The sequence below is a fragment of the Pinus tabuliformis genome, chromosome 7 (assembly GCF_031772625.1).
Source record: "Pinus tabuliformis cultivar Carrire ecotype Pingquan chromosome 7, CPIR1, whole genome shotgun sequence".
NCBI classification, from domain to species: Eukaryota; Viridiplantae; Streptophyta; class Pinopsida; order Pinales; family Pinaceae; genus Pinus; species Pinus tabuliformis.
In genome coordinates this window covers 1,904,631,783-1,904,656,826 of record NC_142293.1, presented here as the reverse complement: position 1 = coordinate 1,904,656,826, position 25,044 = coordinate 1,904,631,783, and the positions used below count along the sequence as shown (strand labels likewise).

The window sequence follows — 25,044 nt, the reverse complement described above, 5'->3', positions numbered from 1 at the left end:
CATGGCTCCTTCTAATCAGCAGAGACTTATGTCTGCCTTTGATGTAGGTGAAGGCAAGATGGTCATGAGTCATTTTATGCCTACAGCACTGCAGCCCCAATCTGCCTCACATTACCTCAGAACCAACTTGGAGGTCATGGCCAAAGACATACACCCAATGGACAAAATTGAACTGCATAAACAGACTAGTGAAATGGTGTATGCCTCTTTAGCAAACGAAACATTGGAAAACTATAAGCTAAAGAGCAGCCTCAATGCCACAGCCTCTCAACTGGAATTGGAGAAGGCATCATCCCAGGCGAAGGACAACATAATAAGGTCCCTTGAAGACATAATCATCGAAATTGGGCATGATCCCAAAGATGTTTCAGGGATACAGGAAATCTTGAAGCTAAGGGATGCTGACATGGCTGCCATGAGAAAGAAAATCAAGATCCCAGCTACCATTCACCCTCAGACAGATGAGGTAGCCCAACAAAGGCATGAGAAGGACACCACTGATTTATTAATCTCCATTTATAAACAGCTGGTCCAAGCACAAGAGAAACTAGGAGAATCAGAGGCTGGAAAGGCAACATTGCAAGCAGCATTAAAACAAAGAGAAGAGGGTCAGACCTTTCAACCTCCTCCTCAGATCATCAATCTTGAGGAAACTGCTCCTATCACTTCCCCTCCTCCTCAACAGACCGAGCAAACAGCAACATCTACTTCAGCAGCGCCAACAATTACAGAGTAGGCCCAAAGCCTTGATATGCAAAAGCTGAAGAACAAAATCCAAGTCCTGGAAGCTCAAATGTTGGAGCTCAATTCAGCCAAAGAATCTTTGGCTAAAGTCAATGATAGATATGATAAAACCAAACAAACTGTGGCTGAGAAAGACAGGGAGGTGAAAACCCTGAAGAACAAAATAAAAGAGCTAGAGAATGATCTTAAGCTAGATAAAGTGGTGGCTGAACTGAAAGTAGTGCTATGGGCTAACATTGGAAAATCTATCAATGAGCAATGGCCATACATTGAAACTATCCATGAGCAACTAGAGCTCATCCCAAAAGCACAGAGGGAGATTCACAGATCAAGAGCTCAATTGGGCAGTATGCCTGAAGTGGCCACCAGAATGATCAATGTACTTAACCACAGAACAAGTTCCCAGTTAACTGCGATGGGAATTACAAACAGATCGGACACTATCCAAATGGTTAAAAGGGTTCTCACACTGAGAAACTATGTGCAGACATTGGAAAGAAGAACCCAGGATATGCAGACTGAGGTGAACAAGTTTCTGGAAAAATTTCAAGTGTTGGAAAGCAGAGGACTCCCCAGCTTACTGAACAGCACAGGGAGATTATTCACACATGACCAATATGCTAAAAGGGTCAATACATTTGCTACCAGCCAGATCAATGATAAGTCCAGCACCTCAGAGGAGACAGGGCCAGCCACAGGACAGTCTCTTTACAACAGAGTTGAGAATCTGTTTTTTCTAATGAATGAGATTAATCACCTGTTTGGGGTGGCTCCCAATTTCTTCAAGTACACAGAGGCAGAGGAGACAATGGATGCTATTCTCAGGCATCAACTCCCTACACAAGAATGGTGGACAAATGCCATACAGAAGATTTTGTAAACAGGGAGCCACTTAACAATTTTGTTTCATAAAGAGTATCAGGTGTCATGCAAAACACAGTTCAACGAGATCAGCATGCATGATGGATTAAAGTTGAGCCAACTCGGCAGATGCATCGGCCAACAAAGCAGAAATAGAAGACTACAGGTGGCAGGGCCGAGATAATACAACGCAGCAAGAGATAAAGACGCATCAATTAGCGTTAAAGCCAGCCGGCTCAACCGACTCAATGACCTCCAAAGGTCAAAATACCCTCTGACAGACATAAAGAGCATTTATGCTGCATTCAAAGTGCAATAACTTCTTTTCCTACTTTCTGTATGCATGTATGAAGATATTTTCTCTCTGAGATGACTCAATACCTGAGATATTTTGTATAAGCATTACTATAAAGTCCCCTTCGCATGAGCTTGCAAGGGTTGTTGTTGATTTCTCCAAAAGAAACTCTTATGCTGTAATCCTTTCTGAATTCTAATAAAGAAAGCGATGGAATTTCTCGGATGTCTGAAATGTTGAATGCGTTCTGATGCCTGTTGATGACTGCTGGATTCCTGTGTATTTCACCATACAATAAGTCTCTGTAACTCTCCCTGTTAATTAGTTGTTTTTGTTAAAATCCATATATGTTATCTAATTTTCAATACTAAGCAGCAAGGAAAAAGAATAACTTTCAGGATTTATTCACTGAGTACCCTGAGTTCAATCTGTGTTGTTTATGAATGTTTTTCTTCAGCTGTAATCTAGATGAGTGTAATTCTTAATTGCTGCACTTTCAGAATACACCTTTCACAGTGGCCTTTGTCACAGGAATTCAAGTCATGCTCCTGTGCAGTGTGTTTCACTTTCACCTCACCAACTTAATAGAAAGTTCTTAATTGCTTTCTATCAGTTGACATACCTCATCATCTAATCTAATTTTGTTTGTCTAAAATACACAATAGGCCCTGCAGTTTGAACAACACCAGTCCTGTACATCAAATCGTTTCACAACTCCAGACTCCATTGCCAAATGGTATTTCACCATCTAAACACTACATCATAAGACCTGAAAGAAATCCTTCAACCAAAACATAAACCAAAACCTGAGCATAATAGCTAGCCTAAGAAAACTCCATCATAACAGAGACAAATCATAAAGAGAGAGCCCTCTCTGATTACAGTTTGGCTAGAAACTGTGATCCAAAGACTGGTTAGTGGTTACCCCGGCCGTATTCCCTTGGGAGTCATAGGGAACAACCTGGGTGTTAACATAAATGGTGACTCCGCTGGGGACTTCTTAGGATTTTTCAATTACTATCTATCTTCCAAAGCTGCCATCAAGCCTGAAACTAGCCAAGAGGCCTTGGAACTGTTTCTGTACCACAGTGACAGTTTTAGGGAAGAGCCAGTTAGGGAATATTCATCTTAGCTTTGAAACATATATAGTCATTCCAAAATATTCATCCAGTCCTTGCATATATAAAAACTTCCTATAAAAAGTCCTGAAAAACAGTTAGAAACTGGCTCCTAAGAAAAATCCGCGACATACTAGGGCTAATCCTGACCCTAATTCACCCATCATTGTTGATAATCCAAACACTATTCCAAGAAACATCAGGAAGCAACAAAAGCAGGACCAACCTACTATTTTGACCTCAGTTGCAGATTTTCCCAACCTTTCTACTCCACTTAAAGTCCTCTTTAGGTCTGTTCCAAGTTCTCCTAGTTCACCATCCACATCTCAAAGTCCTCCTCCCTCATCCTCATTCACTGCACATATCCCCTTCAGCCATAATTCAGGTTCAGCTTCACCTGTTACCCTTGTGGTACCCACTGTTCCTATTATCCCAGCAGTCCCTATAAATACACCCAACCCACCAAATATGGCGAATAGATATGCACCCTTGCGGCTACCTGCTAATCCACCAGCTCTACCCCAGGATTACCAAACCAAAATCTCATATTTTGACTCCACTGGCCATTACTCTGCCATCCAACATGCTAAGAGGATGCAAGACCACTTTGAAAACTATGAGATAGATGATGACAGTGTGAGGATGAGAATTTTTGTCCAAAGCCTGACAGGTGATGTTAGAACCTGGTTCAGGTCAATTGCTGCTAATACTATCACGACCCCTGATGAGCTATATCGGGCCTTTACTACCAAATGGGAGAAGAAGAAAGATCCCCTGCACATACTTGGTGAATATGAAACAATCAAGAGAGGCCCTCAAGAGACTGTTCTAGAGTATTGTGCTAGATTCAACAATGTGTACAATGCAATACCACAAAACTTGAGACCCCCCCCGGATTTGGCCTTGTACAAATTCCCTGATGGATTTGATTCTGACATAGCATTTCAGTTGAGGGAAAGAGAACCTGAAACCCTTGAAGACGCTCAAAAGGCTGCTGTCACAGTAGAAGCAAACTTGATTGCCAAGAGAAACAGGGCAAGGTTAGAAAAGAGAAGCATATACAAAGAAGAACCCACAGCCTTTGGTAAAAAACTTGATGCCATACTCAATAGCATGAAGAGACTAGGTGATAGAGTGGAATCTATTGAAAGAAAAGCATCATGGGAAGCTCCACAAAATAACCCTCCTAGAAATCCAAATTTTAGGAGGAACCCAAACACAAACAATGGCAGGGCCAATGCTGAGCCGGAAATCAGACCTCCATTTCAGGAAAACTATGCTGAAACTTCCACATTGACTGAGCCAAATGAAGATCCTGAGATTAATTTGATAGGTCTAGATGGTGAAAGTCAAGTCTTTTTAACCCGAGAAGATCATGAGGAGGATGAAATCAAACTATTCCAGACCAAATCGGGTGAATCCTTTGATTTTAAACAAGGCTATGACACTGCTGTTTATGAAGTCCATAAACAATACAAACTAAGGAGCAGGACAGTGAATGTAAGCCAGCCCGAAAAGATAAAGGATAATCAGCAGTCTAAAACAGTCATAGAGCTTAATGACAAAACAAATTTACCTACAAAAGAAATGATCATTGAAGAGGTCACTGAACCATGGTTTTTGAAAGATCAACCTATGGCAACTTCAACTGCTCAACCTGATTCTACTATTACTCCCCAAGAGATCAGTAACATAGATAAGACACCAAATCAAGATAAAAATCAAGAAGAAGACTTAATGAAAAAAGAAAGGACTGCTACTCATAACCTTAAAGCCCAATCTGAAAAACCTTTTGATTTAGGCACTGAAACTGGCAAGCTTAAGGTAGCAATTCCCCTCTTAGAACTGGCAAAACATGATATCTATAAATTGCAAATCAAAAGGTCCCTTCAACTCACTAGCAACAAAGATGATTTCAATGTACTAGATGACACCCCAGAACTCCTCTTTGGCCCAGAAGTAGATGGAAAAACGGTAGTCACAGGGGTACTACCTTTCTATGTCAGTCTACATATTCATGACAAAATACTACATAATGCAATGTTTGATTTAGGTGCCTCTCACAATCTTATGCCAAAAGCAGTCATGGAGAGATTGAATCTAGACATAACAAGACCATACAAGGATCTGTTTTCCTTTGACTCCAGCCAAGTCAAATGTTTAGGTCTCATAAAAGACTTATGTGTGTCTCTAGTTCAATACCCAAACAAGACAATCCTAATGGATGTGGTAGTTGCTGATATCCCACCTAAGTATGGAATGTTGTTATCAAGATCATGGGGGGCCAAACATCAAGGTTCCCTACAATTAGACATGTCATATGCCACCATCTCTGTGTTTGGGCAACCAAAAAGACTGTACAGAGAAACACTAATGAAGTACATGGTCAGCAGTGAAGAAAAACCTCAAAATTTTCCTATATATGCTGTCCTTTCAGACATAGACTCATACATTCTCTTCAACGATACAACTACTCCCTTAAAAGGTGAAGTTGAAACCAAGATATCCATACAGGATGGAGATGCAATGGAGAGTAGTATCACTCATGAAACAAGAGTCAAACAAACATTTGATAGTGCTGCTGCCTTAGTTGTCAAGAACATCCAATTGAATGATGGAACTGTCCTAGAAGACAAGCCAGATGAAGAACCACAACTGCTACTTACACTACCAGCCCAAGAACAGATCATAAAACCTCCTCCCCAACAGGATATTCTATGGTTCCTTGAATTTGACGGTTCAGTCAACAAATTAGGGGCAAGAGCTGGAGTTTGGATACACAATAAAGAAAGTAGTCATGCAGAAGGCAGAGCCTATAGATTGAATTTCAGATGTACTAACAACATGGCTGAATATGAAGCTCTTTTACTAGGACTCAAGTTGGAAAAATTCTTACAAGCTGCCAGGGTTTCAATCATGGGAGATTCAGATTTAGTTATCCAACAAGTGAAAGGAAACTTTGTCACCAATGACAAAAGACTAAGGACTTATAGGTCTGCTATTGCTGAGGTACTAAACTTCTTCTCTGAATTCCAAATCACTAAAATTCCCAGAACCCAAAACCTACATGCTCATAGTTTAGCCACCTTTGCAAGTACCTGCAAGTTTCCCTTTGAGCCCCACCATTGTTTCACAGCTGAGGTAAAGCACAGACCTTCCATACCAAACAACATCAATGATTGGCAAGTATTTGAGGATGACAAGAAAATAATCCATTTTTTAACTCTACAGTAAGAATTTGCAGGATTAAATATTGACAATGAGACAGCATGTCAATCACAAATGCTTGAGATAGCAAGTCAATCACAAATAGTTAATGGAGCAAGTCCATCACAAATACATTTTCAACAGACTGCTCAGCCAATGTCACCTAGAACTTCAAAACAAATGCTCAATCCAACTATTTTCAATACAGAAAGCATCCAGCAAATTCAACAAGTTGACTGGGAAGAGGGGGTGTCCAGTGCTGAAACTGAAATCATTGAGCTAAAAGACAATTTTCTACCAACAGGTTTAACCCCACTAGAGGACATCTTTGATTCAAATGATATTCCCAAGAAACCAAAAATGCAGCCCCTGAATGCAGCCATTGAAGAATGCAACATAGGTACAATGGACAAACCCAAGATAATTAAATTATCTGCTTCCTTACCCCCTGACCAAAAGCCAAAATACATTGACCTCTTCAAAGAGTTCCAGGATGTTTTTGCATGGAGCTATGAGGACCTAAAGTCCTATGACACCTCTGTAATCCAACACACTATCCCTCTCAAACCTGATCAAAAGCCCTTTAAACAAAAACTGAGGAGAATCAATCCTATGCTTCTCCCAGCAATGGAACAAGAGGTACATAAAATGTTCAAAGCAGGCATCATAGCACCAATCAGATTCTCTGAATGGATCTCAAATTTAGTCCCTACAAGAAAGAAGACTGGTGAGATCAGGCTGTGTGTGGACTTAAGGAATCTAAACCAAGTATCCTTAAAAGACAACTACCCCTTACCCAAGATGGATCACATTCTTCAAAGGGTGGTGGGGGCCTCAAGGATCTCATTACTGGATGGATTTTCAGGTTCCAATCAGATCCTGGTACACCCTGATGATCAAGACAAAACAACATTTACAACCCCATGGGGAACTTTCAAATATGTAAAAATGCCTTTTGGGTTGAAGAATGTCGGGGCAACATTTCAAAGAGCAATGGACATTGCCTTTTCCAAAGAGATTCATGATATCTTAGTCATTTACTTAGATGATCTCACACCTTTTTCAAAATCTGACCAAGAGCATCTCAAGCATCTAAGACAGATATTCCTAAAATGCAGAAAATATGGAATCTCTTTGAACCCTAAGAAATCCCTCTTTGGTTTAGAAGAAGGTAAGCTCTTAGGATACATCATCTCAGAGGATGGCATTAGAATTGACCCAGATAGGATACAAGCTATCGTGCAAATTCCTCACCCAAGGAATGTCAAAGAATTACAAGGATTCTTGGGAAAAATCAATTTCTTGAGAAGGTGTATCCCAAACCTAGCAGAGCTAACCAGATTATTAAACAACATGCTGAAAAAGGATTCAAAAGTGAAGTGGACTGTGGAAGCCAATCAAGCATTTGAAGGTATAAAATTGGCCCTCTCCCAAACCCCAGTCTTAACCAACCCTCAGTTTGACAGAGAATTTATTATTTTCTCTTTTGCTTCCCAACATACTATTGTTGCTGTTTTATTACAAAAAGATGACCAAGGAAATGAGAAGCCAATTTCTTTCTTTAGCAAAGCTCGTAGGGATGCACCTTTGAAGTATCAAATCATGAAAAAACAAGCTTACGCTTTAGTCAAAGCAATTAAAGACTTTAGGATTTATATCCTTTACTCCCATGTCAAAGCATATGTACCAAGTCCTATTGTCAAAGACATTCTCACCCAAGAGAATTTAGAAGGCAGAAGAGGAAAATGGATTGCCAGCATCTTGGAATTTGACATTGAGATAAAACCTACAAAACTAATAAAAGGGCAAGGCTTGGCCAAGTTAATGACAGAAACAAACTTTCAAGCCTTAGACATCAATCAGTTGGATAGTGAAACCGAGCTGGCGACTCCAAAGATCAATGTAGCCTTTGAACAATCCCCTGGTACTCTGATATCTGTTATGTGTTACAAAACCTGTGTGCTCCCCCAGGACTGTCCAAAACTAAGTGTAGGTTGTTAAAAATGAAAACATCAAGATTTTGTGTGATGGATGGCAATCTGCTTTGGAAGAACCATGAAGGTATATTGTTGCACTGTTTGATTGAAAATGAAACTAACAATATCATGCAAGAGTTTCATGCAGGAGACTGTGGTGGACACTTGTACTGGAAATCCACTGTGGATAAGATACTAAGGGCTGGATACTACTGGCCCACCATGTTCTCTGATGTCAAGAAATTTATCACATCATGTCATAAATGCCAAGTGTTTGAGGGAAAGAGACAACTGCTGCCACTTCCTTTAAGACCTATTGCAACAGAGAGACCTTTTCAACAATGGGGATTGGATTTCATTGGGGAAATTCATCCCTCATCTTCAGGCCAACATAGATGGATCTTAACACCCACAGACTACTTCACTAAGTGGATTGAAGCTGCCCCATGCAGACAAGCAAATGATTCAGTAATCATTCAGTTCTTGGAGAACAACATACTGGCTAGATTTGGCTGCCCTGATAAAATCATTACAGACAATGCTGCTGCTTTCAGATCCAAGAAAATGGTGAATTTCTTTCACAAATTCCATATTACTTTGGGCCATTCTACTGCATACTATCCCCAGGGAAATGGCCTTGCTGAATCATCAAACAAAAGCCTTGTAAACATTATAAAGAAGGTACTTGAAGAGAACAAAAAGAACTGACACAAGAAACTAGTCAATGCCTTATGGGCAGATAGACTAACAACCAAGAGATCAATTGGGACCAGCCCATATGAATTGGTTTATGGAATAGAGGCCAAATTCCCCTCTTCACTAGGAGTGCCTGTTATGAAGCTTCTTCAAGAAAGCCAAGCTGAACCAAATAATATGCAAAGAAGGATAAATCAAATCATATGTCTGCAGCAAACCAGAGATCAAGTTTTCAACAGAGTTCAGGTATTACAAGAAAAACTAAAGAAAGCCTTTGACAGAAGAACCAAAGCAGAAGATTTTAATGTTGGTGATAAAGTCCTCAAGTGGGATGCAAGAAGAGAAGAGAAAGGAAAACATGGAAAATTTGACTCCCTTTGGAGAGGACCATTTGCTGTCCAAGCAGTACAAGGTAATAATACATATTTCCTCAAAAGTCTAACTGAAGCTGACTTGGATGAAGGTCCTGTCAATGGCAGGATGCTGAAGCACTATTTTGACTATTTCCCATGAGTGCAACCTGAGGTTCCCTTGTATATATACAGATGTACATATTATTTTCTGTTTAGATTGTAAAAATGCAGTTTTCCAAGCTATTGACTAACCAGCAAAAGGTAAATAGAAGCAGAGGTCTACCAAGAAGAGAAGCACAAAATTTGGCACTTCAAAGCAGCAAACTTCAAAAATGATCTGGGCAGCCATGGACCAAGGCAATCTGACCTGCTGTTCTTGGTCTTTCAAATGAAACACCATCCCCATGTGGAGCCACTGTTAGATACCTATACCAATAGGTTTCATATTTCATGATTGGCTATGGAAGGTCCAAATTTGTTCTGCTTTGATGACTCAAAGATCACATATTTCCAAGAGAACCCAATCTATGCTTATAGCTTGGTATGAGCTTCAAATTTTGATGGATGATTCAACAGCTTAATCTGGATCATTCCATGGTTTAAATTTACAGTTGTAGAATAGAGAAAGGAGTCTGTCCAAACTGTTTAATCTTGGCAGACAAGTAGTTCAGGTAGAGAAGAAAAGGCTCCCAACAGCTTAATCTGGGACCTTGGAGGAGATAAGGGTAGAAGTAGATAGAAATAACAAAGAAAAAGCCAAAGAAAAGAAAAGGCAAGTAAGGGTCTGCAAGTCCAAGTGCACCCTCTAAGAAGAAATAAAAAATGCTAGGCAAGTAGTTGGGTAAGTAGTTGGAGTTGCAGAAAGGTTATCTTTACCATTGCAGATATGTTAACTGTGATTACCAAGGCAAAGTCTATCAAGTGACAAGGTGTTCATCTTCATCAAGTTACAGCAAGGAGCATGACTAACCTCCCTCCTCCCCCCTTTCTTTTCATTGCTAACATCCCCTTATGAGCTGAGATTCATGGAGGAAGATCATGGTTTCATGGTGATTCTTGTTCATTCAAAAGCCACATTTCTTGTGTAAAAATCTTTTCATTTTGATCTACTCTTTAGACCAAGTGTTTTGCAAACAAATTCAATGCTTTCCCCCTTTGATCATCCCCCATCCATATTAACTCTAACTTTACTATGTAAATCCCTATATCACCTTTCCCCTACTAGTATTAAACACCATGGTGTATAAACCCCAAATTCTGTATAAATATCCCTCCCCTTGGCATTATAGCCATATGTTCTCTAAAGGGATCAAATGACATCTGGTCATTGTGATAAGCCTAAGCCAAACCCCCTTTCCCCTTTACAAATCCATTTTCTCACTTTTAACCCCTATTTACACATAAAACCTCCTAAAAAAACCATGTTTATACCCTTGCCCGTTTCAAATGGCTAAAAACATGAAAAACCCACTTCTTCCCTTCTACCTAAAGTCCAAAGGGCGGGCGCATTTCCACAGAAAATTCGCGGAAACCCACTATACCAAAGTTTTCCGCCCATACGCAGATCCCCAGAATAATTATTAAAATAATCCCCGCCCCTCCCCTTACCTGTCGATCCCTTCGTCCTCCCGACGACCGTCCGATTAAAGAAATGAAGATCCAACGGCTCTCAAGGCATCGGACCCTTTCCGACGACCGTTGGTTACCCGCCCTATCCCCCTATCACATCAACCCTCCAATAGCCGTCCGATCATGCCCCCCAGATCTGACGGCCATCAATGCATCGGAGCAGATCCTCTGTCCGGGCGTTATCCTCCGATGGCCGTATTCTTGGCTACGTCATGCGGTAGCCACGCGTCCCCTCCACGGCTCATCGGAGGTACAACTCACACTTACCGCCACCGTACCGTAAGCAGTGCGATATGAAACCGCCTCCGGTTTCTGGTTTCCCCCAATTCCATTTGCACTACGTCATCACCACGTCATGTCCCCGTCACCCCACGTCACTGCCACTTATGTCATCACGTCAGCCTCCCGCTCAACCATTGGCTGACCTATCCTGCCACCTCACCATCCCCGTGGACCAATCAGAGCCCGCCACCTGGCCTGATGACGTCATGCTGACGTCATCCGACCCTGACCCCACCTATGACGTCATGCTGACGTCAGCACAAAAATGCGCCAAAATCGCCAAAATCCATATCTAGACCGAAAATTTCGTGTTTTTTGCTATTTTTAGCAAAAGCTTCACCTGTTTATTCTGCATGCAATTTACGTATAAAACTTGCACCAGCCTTCTGAGGAAATTCCGAGACCACCAGAGCGTCCATCACTCGCGCATTAGCAAGATTGAGCCGACGAAATTCACCAGGTATTCTCCATTTTCACTTTGCAAGTCCATTTCTCCGTGAATTCCGGGTATAGCCTGTGAGCAGACCTTAAAACGCCAATTTCACCATTAAAACTCACTGTACCAGCATTCATACCAAACCAGTGCTACCATTACACGTTTAGGAGGCCACATTGGGCAAATTTAGTGGAAATTTCTCATTGGTTCGCGCAATCGTGAACCAACAACCTGCAAGAAGCAAATTCACCACAAAGCAAAATCTGCTCAGTTCTGCTACTGCGCTATTTTGTTCAAAAGCAGTATTGCAACTGTTGCAGCCTTTCCATTCCCTCTCTGTCCTCCACAATTCACATTTTTCATTGAAGAGAACCTGATTGTGTTACGCTGCATAGCAACTCTACCCACAATCCTAGAAAAACCATGGACCCATCAGCCCCTCCTGTAGTACTAAATGTTCAACCCCTGAATGCCCCTCAAAAGAATTTGAAATGGCAAGCCTTGGCAGACATGGATTACCAGATTGCAGAGGAGAAGCTTATGAGCAGAAAATTCCACCTTCATCTCTTGAATGAATTAAAAGCCAAGCATGAAAATGGGACAGATATACTGGGCTTATGGGACTCTTTCCTCCCTATTTTTAAGCTCCCTCAGGTCAACCAGTTCCCTGAACTAATCCACCTTTGTGCTGAACAATATGATGTTTCCCAGCGAGCTGTTGTTGACCCATCTGGTGCAGTACTCTTCTATGTTACCCCTCAAGCTATCAGAGACATGCTTTGCTTCAACCCTCAGAAGAAGTTGGTTCCTTTATCACTGGTAAATCTGATAAAACAAGGGGATAAACTCACAGATGCTCAAATTGTCAAATTCAATCAATTATACATCAAAACTAAGATTGTGATGGGCCCTCCAATTCTTCATGTATATCTCAATGAACTAGGCAGAGACCTGGCAGATATGATTTCTCCCATCCTGGGATATAGTTCAATTGAGCATATTGATGCAACTGTGCTGGTAATTATGCTTATGTTTGCTCCTGGCAAGTCACCAATCTGCTATGACTATGCCACCTACATATCAGACAAGATTCATGAGCAATTGATGAATTTAAGGAGAGACAGGATGTTCAGATACACCTCCTACATTTACCATTTGATCTTATACCATCAACATGAGAAGTTTCACTTTTCAATCAAAAGAATGGATGCCCAAGGCAATCCTAGATCAGTGGTCTATTGGTCTTCTGTCTTCCACATTAGACCTGAGTGTCCATACACCTACTGTGAATTCATGGATCTGTTAATCCATCCAGCTATGGCAATGCTGATGAGCTCACCTCCACCAAGACTCACTGAGGATATGCAAAGGATTCTTCAGCTGTCAAAAGCTTATAGCATTGGGGATTGGTACTTCTACCAAAACCACACTGTCATCAGGATATATGGGTGTGATCTACCTCCTTTCAAACTACCCAAGTATGTGCCTATGAGGCTATTTGCCCTAGAATACTTTAGGCAATTTGGCAGAGTTGATGTGCTTCAATTTTCAGGAAAAGGTAAAAAAGCACAGTTGAAGGTCAAAAGCCAACTTGGCCATTTTATCTATAATGAGAGGGAGAAAGGATGGAGAGAAGTAGAGAGAATGCTTGAGGCCTTTGGCCTGCAAACCAGTTTTATATTGGTACCCTATGACCCTAACAATTTCATAACTACAAGGAGGCTCAAATATAAGTTGTCTGCCTATGATCACCATATCCTCCCTAACATTGAAAAGTATGCAAATCAAGAGAAATGGAAGAGAGGGACCTTAGAAGAGCCCTTGTCACAAGAAGAGCTGAACAACAGGGCATTAAGGAATCTAAAGAAGATGGCTGACCTTGAGCTTTGTTCACAGGTATTCACACTTCCAAGCACACAAACGGGAGCAGCTGAATCCTCCACAACTGCCAAGCAACAAACTACCAAGGCTACTGAGAATATATCCAGCAGACGCAAAGGAAAGCAAATGGAAACATAGCAGACACATCAGGAGAAGGAGCAGTCACCTCCAGTGACCCAAGAGCAAACAGATAAAGGAGGGCAGCAGCAGGCAGAGCAACAACAGCAACAAGATCTGCAGACAGAAGAAGGGCAACATGACAGTCAGCAGCCCTTACAGCAGGAGGGAGTAATTAATACTCCAACTTCCACAGAGCAACAGGCTCAGAACACTGTGCCTCCTAGGCCAGAAATCACCACTGATGCCTCGGTCCTCCAAACTCCTCAAAAGGAGGATACATTTGTTTTTAGGAAGAGGGACAGAGAAACTCCTCTCACTTCATCTATCAACCAAGGAGAAAAGAGACAAAGATTAAATGATTTTGCTGAGGAGGACATAGCAATAAGAGAGGCATTGGGCATGGGCCCACCCAGCAGAGAAGCTTCAGCAAGTTCCTTCCAGCAGGAACAGGACAGGACTATGGGAGGGGAGGTCAGCTCCTCCAGACAGCAAAAAGAAGGACAAGTGAGCATCAAACAGCAATTCATAGACATCAAAAGGAGGAATGAGCCCATCAAAGTACAACTGTACAATCATCTGCTAAACATGGCTCCTTCTAATCAGCAGAGACTTATGTCTGCCTTTGATGTAGGTGAAGGCAAGATGATCATGAGTCATTTTATGCCTACAGCACTGCAGCCCCAATCTGCCTCAGATTACCTCAGAACCAACTTGGAGGTCATGGCCAAAGACATACACCCAATGGACAAAATTGAACTAAATAAACAGACTGGTGAAATGGTGTATGCCTCTTTAGCAGACGAAACATTGGAAAACTATAAGCTAAAGAGCAGCCTCAATGCCACAATCTCTCAACTGGAATTGGAGAAGGCATCATCCCAGGCGAAGGACAACAGAATAAGGTCCCTTGAAGACATAATCATCGAAATTGGGCATGATCCCAAAGATATTTCAGGGATACAGGAAATCTTGAAGCTAAGGGATGCTGACATGGCTGCCATGAGAAAGAAAATCAAGATCCCAACTACCATTCACCCTCAGACAGATGAGGTAGCCCAACAAAGGCATGAGAAGGACACCATTGATTTATTAATCTCCATTTATAAACAGCTGGTCCAAGCACAAGAGAAACTAGGAGAATCAGAGGCTGCAAAGGCAGCATTGCAAGCAGCATTAAAGCAAAGAGAAGAGGGTCAGACCTCTCAACCTCCTCCTCAGATCATCAATCTTGAGGAAACTGCTCCTATCACTGCCCCTGCTCCTCAACAGACTGAGTAAACAGCAACATCTACTTCAGCAGCGCCAACAATTACAGAGCAGGCCCAAAGCCTTGATATGCAAAAGTTGAAGAACGAAATCCAAGTCCTGGAAGCTCAAATGTTGGAGCTCAATTCAGCCAAAGAATCTCTGGCTAAAGTCAATGATAGATATGATAAAACCAAACAAACTGTGGCTGAGAAAGACAGGGAGGTGAAAACCCTCAAGAACAAAATAAAAGAGCTAGAGAATGATCTCAAGCTAGATAAAGTGGTGGCTGAATTGAAAGTAGTGCTATGGGCTAACATTGGAAAATCTATCAATGAGCAATGGCCATACATTGAAACTATCCATGAGCAACTTGAGCTCATTCCAAAAGCACAGAGGGAGATTCACAGATCAAGAGCTCAATTGGGCAGTATGCCTGAAGTGGCCACCAGAATGATCAATGTACTTAATCACAGAACAAGTTCCCAGTTAGCTGCCATGGGAATTACAAACAGAACGGACACCATCCAAATGGTTAAAAGGGTTCTCACACTGAGAAACTATGTGCAGACATTGGAAAGAAGAACCCAGGATATGCAGACTGAGGTGAACAAGTTTCTGGAAAAATTTCAAGTGTTGGAAAGCAGAGCACTCCCGAGCTTACTGAACAGCACGGGGAGATTATTCACACATGACCAATATGCTAAAAGAGTCAATACATTTGCTACTAGCCAGATCAATGATAAGTCCAGCACCTCAGAGGAAACAGGGCTAGCCACAGGAAAGTCTCTTTACAACAGAGTTGAGAATCTGTTTTTTCTAATGAATGAGATTAATCACCTGTTTGGGGTGGCTCCCAATTTCTTCAAGTACACAGAGGCAGAGGAGACAATGGATGCTATTCTCAGGCATCAACTCCCTACACAAGAATGGTGGACAAACGCCATACAGAAGATTTTGTAAACAGGGAGTCACTTAACAATTTTGTTTCATAAAGAGTATCAGGGGTCATGCAAAACACAGTTCAACGAGATCAACGTGTATGATGGATTAAAGTTGAGCCAACTCAGTAGATGCATCGACCAACAAAGCAGAAATAGAAGACTACAGGTGGTAGGGCCGAGAAAATACAACACATCAAGAAATAAAGACGCATCATTCAGCGTTAAAGCAAGCCGGCTCAACCGACTCAATGACCTCCAAAGGTCAAATTACCCTCTGACAGACATAAAGAGCATTTATGTTGCATTCAAAGTGCAATAACTTCTTTTCCTACTTTCTGTACGCATTTATGAAGATATTTTCTCTCTGAGATGACTCAATACCTGAGATATTTTGTATAAGCATTACTATAAAGTCCCCTTCGCATGAGCTTGCAAGGGTTGTTGTTGATTTCTCCAAAAGAAACTCTTATGCTGTAATCCTTTCTGAAGTCTAATAAAGAAAGCGACGGAATTTCTCGGATGTCTGAAATGTTGAATGCGTTCTGATGCCTGTTGATGACTGCTGGATTCCTGTGTATTTCACCATACAATAAGTCTCTGTAACTCTCCCTGTTAATTAGTTGTTTTTGTTAAAATCCATATATGTTATCTAATTTTCAATACTAAGCATCAAGGAAAAAGAATAACTTTCAGGATTTATTCACTGAGTACCCTGAGTTCAATCTGTGTTGTTTATGAATGTTTTTCTTCAGCTGTAATCTAGATGAGTGTAATTCTTAATTGCTGCACTTTCAGAATACACCTTTCACAGTGGCCTTTGTCACAGGAATTCAAGTCATGCTCCTGTGCAGTGTGTTTCACTTTCACCTCACCAACTTAATAGAAAATTCTTAATTGCTTTGTATCAGTTGACATACCTCATCATCTAATCTAATTTTGTTTGTCTAAAATACACAATAGGCCCTGCAGTTTGAACAACACTAGTCGTGTACATCAAATCATTTCACAACTCCAGACTCCATTGCCCAATGGTATTTCACTATCTAAACACTACATCATAAGACCTGAAAGAAATCCTTCAACCAAAACATAAACCAAAACCTGAGCATAATAGCTAGCCTAAGAAAACTCCATCATAACAGAGACAAATCATAAAGAGAGAGCCCTCTCTGATTACAGTTTGGCTAGAAACTGTGATCCAAAGACTGGTTAGTGGTTACCCCGGCCGTATTCCCTTGGGAGTCATAGGGAACAACCTGGGTGTTAACAGAACAGATCCATGTAATTGAAGATCTATCAAGCTACGAATCTCTCTCGCACAAAAACTATTTCAAATTCCAAACCTCCACATGAAAGAGCATAGATCCATATTATTGGATATCTATTGAGTTGCGGTCGCTCTGCCACCAAAACTATTTGAAAGTCCAAACCTCGTTTATGTTTGATATATTTTTTTGATTTTGTTTTATTTTGATCAGTTTTGCTTCATCCTGTAGGGTGAATAATTATATTGATGTCTATATAAGAAAGCATAGATCCATATCATCTCAGATCTATTGAGCTACTCCTGTAAAAATTGTTTCAAACTCTATCCCTTTCTTTTTTCACTCTTCACCTTGCCTGATTTAATTTAAGAGATCTTTATTAACCGTGGATTTAGTAAAAATTAATTGGAATATCTATTTTCCCTTCCTACTTTGCACTTTGTTTTGTTTTTTTGGGGAAATTTTCACTCTTTGTCATCTTATTGTTAATTTAAATGATCTTTATGCAGGTTTTGATTAGGTGTACTCCACAGGTTCGGAGGAAACAAGCTTTATGGCTCTAGTCCGCTATTGTGGTTTCCAGTCAATATAATAATTTTTGTTTTTGAAAACATAATTCCTCCTGGAAAAATTAATTTGCACGGATGTAGAATCTCATCTCTCACTCTTTACATTCTTATTGTTAAATCTAATGTTTGACTTGGTGTACTGCATAGTTTTGGAGGAAACAAGCTTAATAGCTCTAGTCAGCTATTATGGTCTCCATTCAATTCACGTCAATTTTTATGAGTGGAAAAATTATTTGAATTTTAATATTTCAAATAAGTTACAATAGAGAAAAATACCATGGTTTTTACATTATGTCAAAATGTTTAATTCATACAAAACAATGAATTGATTAATATATGGTTACATTAACTTTATATATATATATATATATATATATATATATATATATATTATATTCTTTTCAATACCATGATTTTTCATAAATTTAGATAATCAAAAGTCACTAGTAACTTTAGTGTTTAACTTAATTAATAATAATTATCTATTTTTATTTTAATTAATTAATTAATTTAATTTTCCGTTATTATAAATAATAATTTTATTCTATTTTATTATGTTTATGGGGTGAAAATGTTCATATTACATTGCATTAAGTTACACATATATTAAGAATAGTCTAACAAGGCCACAATTTTGGTAGAAAAATAATGGAAGTGGAAATTTTGACATGATGTTAGCAAAAATTTAGCAGAATTTTTAATATATAAACATGTAACAATATATAAACAAGTGACAAGATGATTAACTATGGAGATAAATGTGTTTTGTTATAATACCTTGACTTATTAATACTAGATGCTCAAATCTCTAAATGTAACTCATTTCATATGACACTTGTCAAATCCATAAGCATGTTTATTTTTTAATAGGACTTCAAAATTTTAATTTAATTATCAATAATTATTTGGTGGGTGGTAGGGTTTTAACATGCATAGAATATTGTGGAATATTCTTAGCAGTATTCACAAACTAAAAGTTGAAATTTATCTCGAAAGTAGTTATGCCCAAGTGTGATATAAATATTGTTACATATTTTTTCAAATGTATATACGTTTAATTTATCTATTAATTTTTTTAATAATGAATAATAATAATTGAAAATAAATCCTTTTAGAACTCACCTATTTGCCACTTTTGCACCCTTAAATTTATTGTTAGCTCATTGAGAGTTCTTCCATGAGATCAACATGGACAATACTCTTTGAAATATGATTTGTTAATGGATAACAATATCAATGCTTATGCATTGGTCTACCCATTTCTAAACACTATGACACAATTTGACATAAATTAATTGCACTCTTGATTTGAATTAAATAAACTGAGATAAAAAAAAAAAAGAGTAAATATAAAAGAGTAAATATATTTAAGATCACTTGTATTGCCAATAAATTTAACATCATGATTGACATCAAACAATATTTATATCTATTGTAAGTATGATGACACTTTGTTATGAATGTTGTGGATGTTATAAGAGATGGTCACTTCTTCATTGCAATTTTATTGCACCCAAAACCAATTCCTGGTTTCCAATGGTAGATTTCCCATGTTGTTTGAGGATTTTCTGAATAACATTACTAAATTCTCCATATTATTTTATTTTGATGTCTCGTTAGTTTTGCATCTTCTCACAAGAATTACATGGATGAATACTTTGCTTCCCTTGTTGCACCTTTTCATGGGGAGATTCTAGATGGCGGGCTTTCATATGGGCTTCCATTTCTTCAAGTACAACAAACGAGTGTTGAAAATCTTGTGAACTCTCAAGTTATCCTGTTCACAAAAAAATGATATAGAGCAATCTTATTTTTATTATTTATATGCATAGATGAAATAATATAATCTTAAATACAAAACTTTATGACAATTCATAATTGTTCATACTAAACTTTTGTTTAATGAAGTCTTTTATGAACAAACTATAGTGTAATTAAATTAGTAAAACTAACTACATAATTATCGTGTTTCTCCTTGGCATTAAAGGCAAGTGCAACCTTTTAAACATGAGGGCAAAGGGAAGATCCAACAATTACCATTTACCATTGAATGTGAAGGTGGTCATCTTATCTTTTAAAACTTCTTCACCTTAAAGATAAACTTGATGTTGTAGACATGAAGATGAAGGAAATATCCTACCTTCACTGTGGAATATGAAGGTATTCATGTTATCTTTGAGCAACTTTTTACCTTCACCTTTAAGGAAAATGCAACATTGTAGACATGAAGACAAATGAAACATTCTACTTTTGAATGGAATGTGAAGTCATCGTCTTATTTTACATAAACTATTTTTATGATTCCCTCTTTCACATTCCATATTTTCCATCTTGTTGCCTAAAGTGATCATTAAGTTGTAAAGGAATGAATGAATTTCAAATTAGATCAAAGTGACTGAATTTACTGAGTTCTCATCCAAGGTTTTTAAAATTAGATCAATGTAAGTGACTTTACTCTTCTCATCAAGGTTCTTTGTTCTGCAATCACTTCTTGTTTTCACCATGTAAGTGATTTCTATTATTTTTCTAGCTTTGATTGACATTTTTCTTACTATTTTTTATTTTCAATGATTTCTTATATGTTATATGGCACGATTCTTCTTTAATTTATGTCTTATTGTGTTCCTTTTATCTCATGCAATTGCGAGTACTAATAACTTAAAATAAAGCTATAATTGCAATGAGAGACTCTCCAAACCAGTTTGGTACAAATGTTGTATTGTATTATTAACATTTTATTTAAGCCAAATTACATTAAAAAGTAAATTATAATAATTAAATAAAAATATTAATATAATGTAACATTTTAAGTCACTCGAAATAAAATTAGAAAGTAAAAATAAAAACAAAAATAAAGTTATAAAATTAATATAAAAATAAAAAATATAAATGGCCCATTGTATTGATCCATGGTATTCATGTGGAATATAGCCTATTTAAAGGGGGCAATAGTTATCATACATCTAGATTAGTTTAGTTAATTTTAATGATTTCATTTAATGGTGAACAATGTAAGATATATTATAGAATAAGTTTGTGACTTATCATGCATCATGTCTATGCTAATTTTATTAATAATCATTATACGAAAGCCTCTCTCCAACATAATATGTAGCTATGTTTTAATATAAAGTTTATCATTTTGACTAAGTCACATTACTAAAGGTTTATCATTTTGATAAAGTCAAATTACATAAAAACTAGTCACTTTCTCATTAGTAGTAATTTAAAATAAAGTTATAATTGCTAGAGAAACTAGTCACTTTGCTAATAATTTAAAATAAAGTTATAATTGCTAGAGGTTCTCATCCAACTGAGTTTGTTAGAGATGTTATATTGTATTGTTTAACATTTTGTTTAAGCCAAATTACTTTAAGAAATAAAAATTAAATAAAAAGATTAATATAATTAACATATTAACTCACTCAAAATTAAATTAAAAATAAAAAATAAAAACAAAAATAACAATATAAAAATAAAAATAAAAGTGACCCATGGTATGGTATTAATGTGGAATATAACTTATTTGTAAGAGAAAATTAAAGCAGCTTAGTAGATCCCTAGTTAAGATAAATCTAGGATAGCTTAGTTAATTTTAATGATTTCCTTTCATTGTGAACAATGTAAGATATATTATGGAATAAGTGTTTTGAGACTTATCATGCATCATGGTTATGCTAATTTTATTAATAATCATTGGTATAAAAGACTCTCTCCATCCAATTATGGTAGCAATGTTGTAATGTCATGTTTATCATTTTGACTAAGTCAAATTACATAAAAATAAAATAAAATAAAAAGATTAACCTATTGTAAACATTTTAACTTGGTCAAAGTTAAATAGAAATAAATAAATTTAACAAATAAAAACAACCCTATAAAAATAAAAATATATATAAAAGAAAATTACCCATGGTATTCATGTGGAATGTAAATTATTTAAAGGGGGAATTAAACCAACCTAGATCCATCTTAAAATAACATAAAAATAAAATTAAAAAGCTAATGTAATTTAATGCAAATATTTTAACCCAATCAAAATAAAATAGATAAATAAATAAAAATAACCCTATAAGAAAGAAAAAATAGCCCATGGTATTAACTCATGATATTGAGAATAATGGTGTTGACTCATAATATTCATATGGAATGAACCTTATTGAAAATAAATAAATTAAACCATCAAATCTCTTCATTATACAAATTAAAAAAAAAAAAAATAATACCACTTGACTTAATATATCCAAAACTAAAATAAATTTAAAGTGATTCTAATAATTTATATAACTAGAATGGACATTTCATTGGCTCTATCGCTCCTCCTGCATACCTTCGATCGTGCAAAGGGAGCATGAGGGGAATTGGATCCTGAGGTTGATGGTCTTGGCCTTCCGTGGGGTATTGCAAAGTGGTCTTCTCATTCACATATCTTCGCAACTAATTTCTTTGTATGGTCTTTGGTTTCGCACACGAGCATGGATTTGGGGCACCAGAAGGAAGGGTGGAAGCTCGCAAAAGGAGGCTTAACAAGTAGGCAACCAACTCCAAGATATTACTCTCCATCTACAATCTCACAGGTGGGCCATCATCAATTGCATGCCCCTAATGAGACCAAGAATGCCCCTAATGAGACCAAGAATGGGCAGCCACAGGGACAGCCGAGAAGGGCCTCAACTGAATCGTCCTCCAGCGACTTGAGGCACACCCTTTCTTCTCGCAGCAAAGAGAAGATCCAGTGCCTCTAGCTCTCAGCCTGGACCTATCCCTACCTCTGGCTCCGCCATATTACCTTTGATAGCGCTCTAAATAGGCCCACCATCACTTCCTATTTTAGAGTGGTTTTTCAGGAAGAAAGTCAAGTTGATGATTTAAGGACTCAGGCAGGGAATCACTTCCTATTTTAGAGTGGTTTTTCAGTAAAAAAGTCAAGTTGATGATTTAAGGACTCAGGCAGGGACTTCAAGGGCAATCTTTGATCCCTCTTCATCATTTCAGCTCGCTGAGGAAAATGCCCCTCAACAGGAAGTAAATGAACAAGTGGGCAGCCCCTCAACAGGAAATAAATGAACAAGTGGGCAGGGCATGATGGTTGATCCATCCAGGTCCTGTGAAGAGGAATTACGTGATATGGGCTGATGTAGAATTATAGAAGAGCCCATTGATGAATAGAAAATCCACCCACCCTTCTTTTTCTGGTAGAATGCCCCTCTCCACTGGCCACCTGGCCGTTTATTTTGAGTTTTTGAATTGTCTTATGTTTCATAGATAGTTCCAGTGCTTGGGACACAAAATTAGACAATTTTCAAATGTGTTTGTTCTGGACAGATCTGCCTCCTACAAGCCTCCTACAGAAGCAGAATGCTTGATTTTGGTCATGATGTAAATTCTCTTTTACCTGTTAATATAATATATATAGTTTTACTTAGAAAAAAAATAAAAAAATTATATGACTAAACTAATTTTAAACTAACCACTACATGAGTTTTACGTTCTACCCTTTAAAAAATAATTATAATTTACTAATTTTACCAAATCGTGTAGTAGTTGACCCAATCTTTAATCCTATTATATTGATTTTGTACTTATTTCATTTTTTTTTAATATTTGATACTTCAATTACAAAGTTTTATAATTGTTTACGTCAATTTTTACGATTATTCTCCTTTATTGTTTAAGTTTCCGGAATATCTATTTTATTCCTTACGTTACGAACGTTTCAATAACAACCCCTTTATTGTTTAAGTTTCCGAAATATCTATTTTATTCCTTACGTTACGAACGTTCCATTAACAAACGAAGCCTTGTATATGGGCAAGTTTTCTCCACGTATCTTCATAGCACAAAAAAATTGATAATCCTGAAGTCAGTCACTGAGCTAATTTTGCCAGTAGTTATATAAGCAGTTGCAGGACACGGTGCATTTATTTTCCGTCCGCTCCATTCACCGATTTAACCAATTGAATTAATTTTTCATCAATTTCCTCTGGAGCCGAAATGACCATCCAACAAGAAGACATAGCCAGAGCTCCTGAGATTCCCAATGCACAGATTGTTGGGCTTGCCTTTGTGAAGGACTATTACAATGTTCTTGTTGCCTCTCCCCAATCGCTAATCAAATTTTACGAGGACCGCCGTATACTGAATCGCCCATCGCTGAAAGGTGAAATTCTTTCACTTACTACTGTCATTGAGCAGCATATAACATGTCGAAACCACAACAGATTTAAAGTGGAGATCAAATCAGTGGACTCACAGGCTTCTCACAATAATGGAGTACTGGTTATGGTAAGTGGGTCATTTACCTTTATAGACAATGCAACACGGTCCTTCACTCAGACCTTTTTCCTGGCTCCTCGGGAAAATGGGTATTTCGTATGGAATGATATTCTTAGGTACGTGGATGAAGAAGCACATCAACAAGAGCACAAGTTTTCCCAGACAAATTGCTACCCTATAGAACAATATGCAGCCCATGCTGATTCCGTCTCAGAACCAGTTGTCAAGTCTGAAATAGAATCTAAGGTTCAGACTGCTGTGGTTGAGCAACCCACAACAATGGCGGAGGAGGTACACATGCGCAGGAAAGAAGTCGTATCAGGATCAGCTGGCCATTCTCAGAAAGTTTCCGCAATTGAACATGTTCACAATCAAGGGCAACCTACAAGTACCCAAGAAACTCCAGCTGTATTTCAATATGCACCAGAAAAGTCTCAGGGTTTAACTGTTAAAGAAGATGCAGCAACGCAGACGGTTGCCTTACGATCTGCTATTAGGGCAGTGAAAGATAAAAGCACTGCAGAAGAAAGTGGGTGCTCTATTTTTGTCAAGAACTTGCCTGTTCATATTAGGCCTCGTCAAGTTGAGGAAGAGTTCAGAAAGTTTGGGTCAATTAAGCCTTCTGGGGTTCAAGTTAGGACTATCAAAGAACGTAGATTCAGTTACGCTTTTCTTGAATTTGAAGACCCAGCTTCAGCCAAGGCTGCAATTCAGGCATCCCCTATTCGAATACGTGAGCGAAATGTATATATCTCTGCGAAACGTCCAATTGCTGATAGAAAGGGCTTGAGCGATGTTGGACCAATTACTATTCCTATGGCGCTCAAGGATGTGGGAGAAGCGCTCTCGTGCACAACAGAGCGAGAGGAAGCTAGAATTTTGAAAAGCTAGAATTTGAACCCCATGTTAGAATTTTGATGCGATTTAAATCAGTTAGAATTTTGGAAAGCTAAAATCTCAAGCACATGTTGGATTTTTGATGCATTTACGGCATTCTAGATTATGAACTTGTGTTTGTTTTGTTGTTTTGGTTATCATAAATGTAGTTGTATTGTGTTTGTTCTGCTGTTTTGGTTATCATAAATGTAGTTGTATTGGTAGTAAAGTTTTAGTGTTTGGAATTAATTTACAATTTTTTTTACAGTAT

General features: G+C 38.2%; 1 protein-coding gene across 1 annotated transcript; it reads left to right on the top strand.

The window, feature by feature from the left end:
- The first annotated feature begins 23,615 nt into the window (after positions 1 to 23,615).
- Positions 23,616 to 24,788, top strand: LOC149256090 (nuclear transport factor 2-like). Its single transcript, XM_089455211.1, has one exon. It carries the CDS (start codon positions 23,616 to 23,618, stop codon positions 24,786 to 24,788), a length of 1,173 nt encoding a protein of 390 aa, XP_089311337.1.
- The last annotated feature ends 256 nt before the right edge of the window (positions 24,789 to 25,044 follow it).

Excerpts from the sequence above, each read along its gene's own strand:
- LOC149256090 (XM_089455211.1), top strand. The coding sequence starts at position 23,616 with ATGACCATCCAACAAGAAGACATAGCCAGAGCTCCTGAGATTCCCAAT.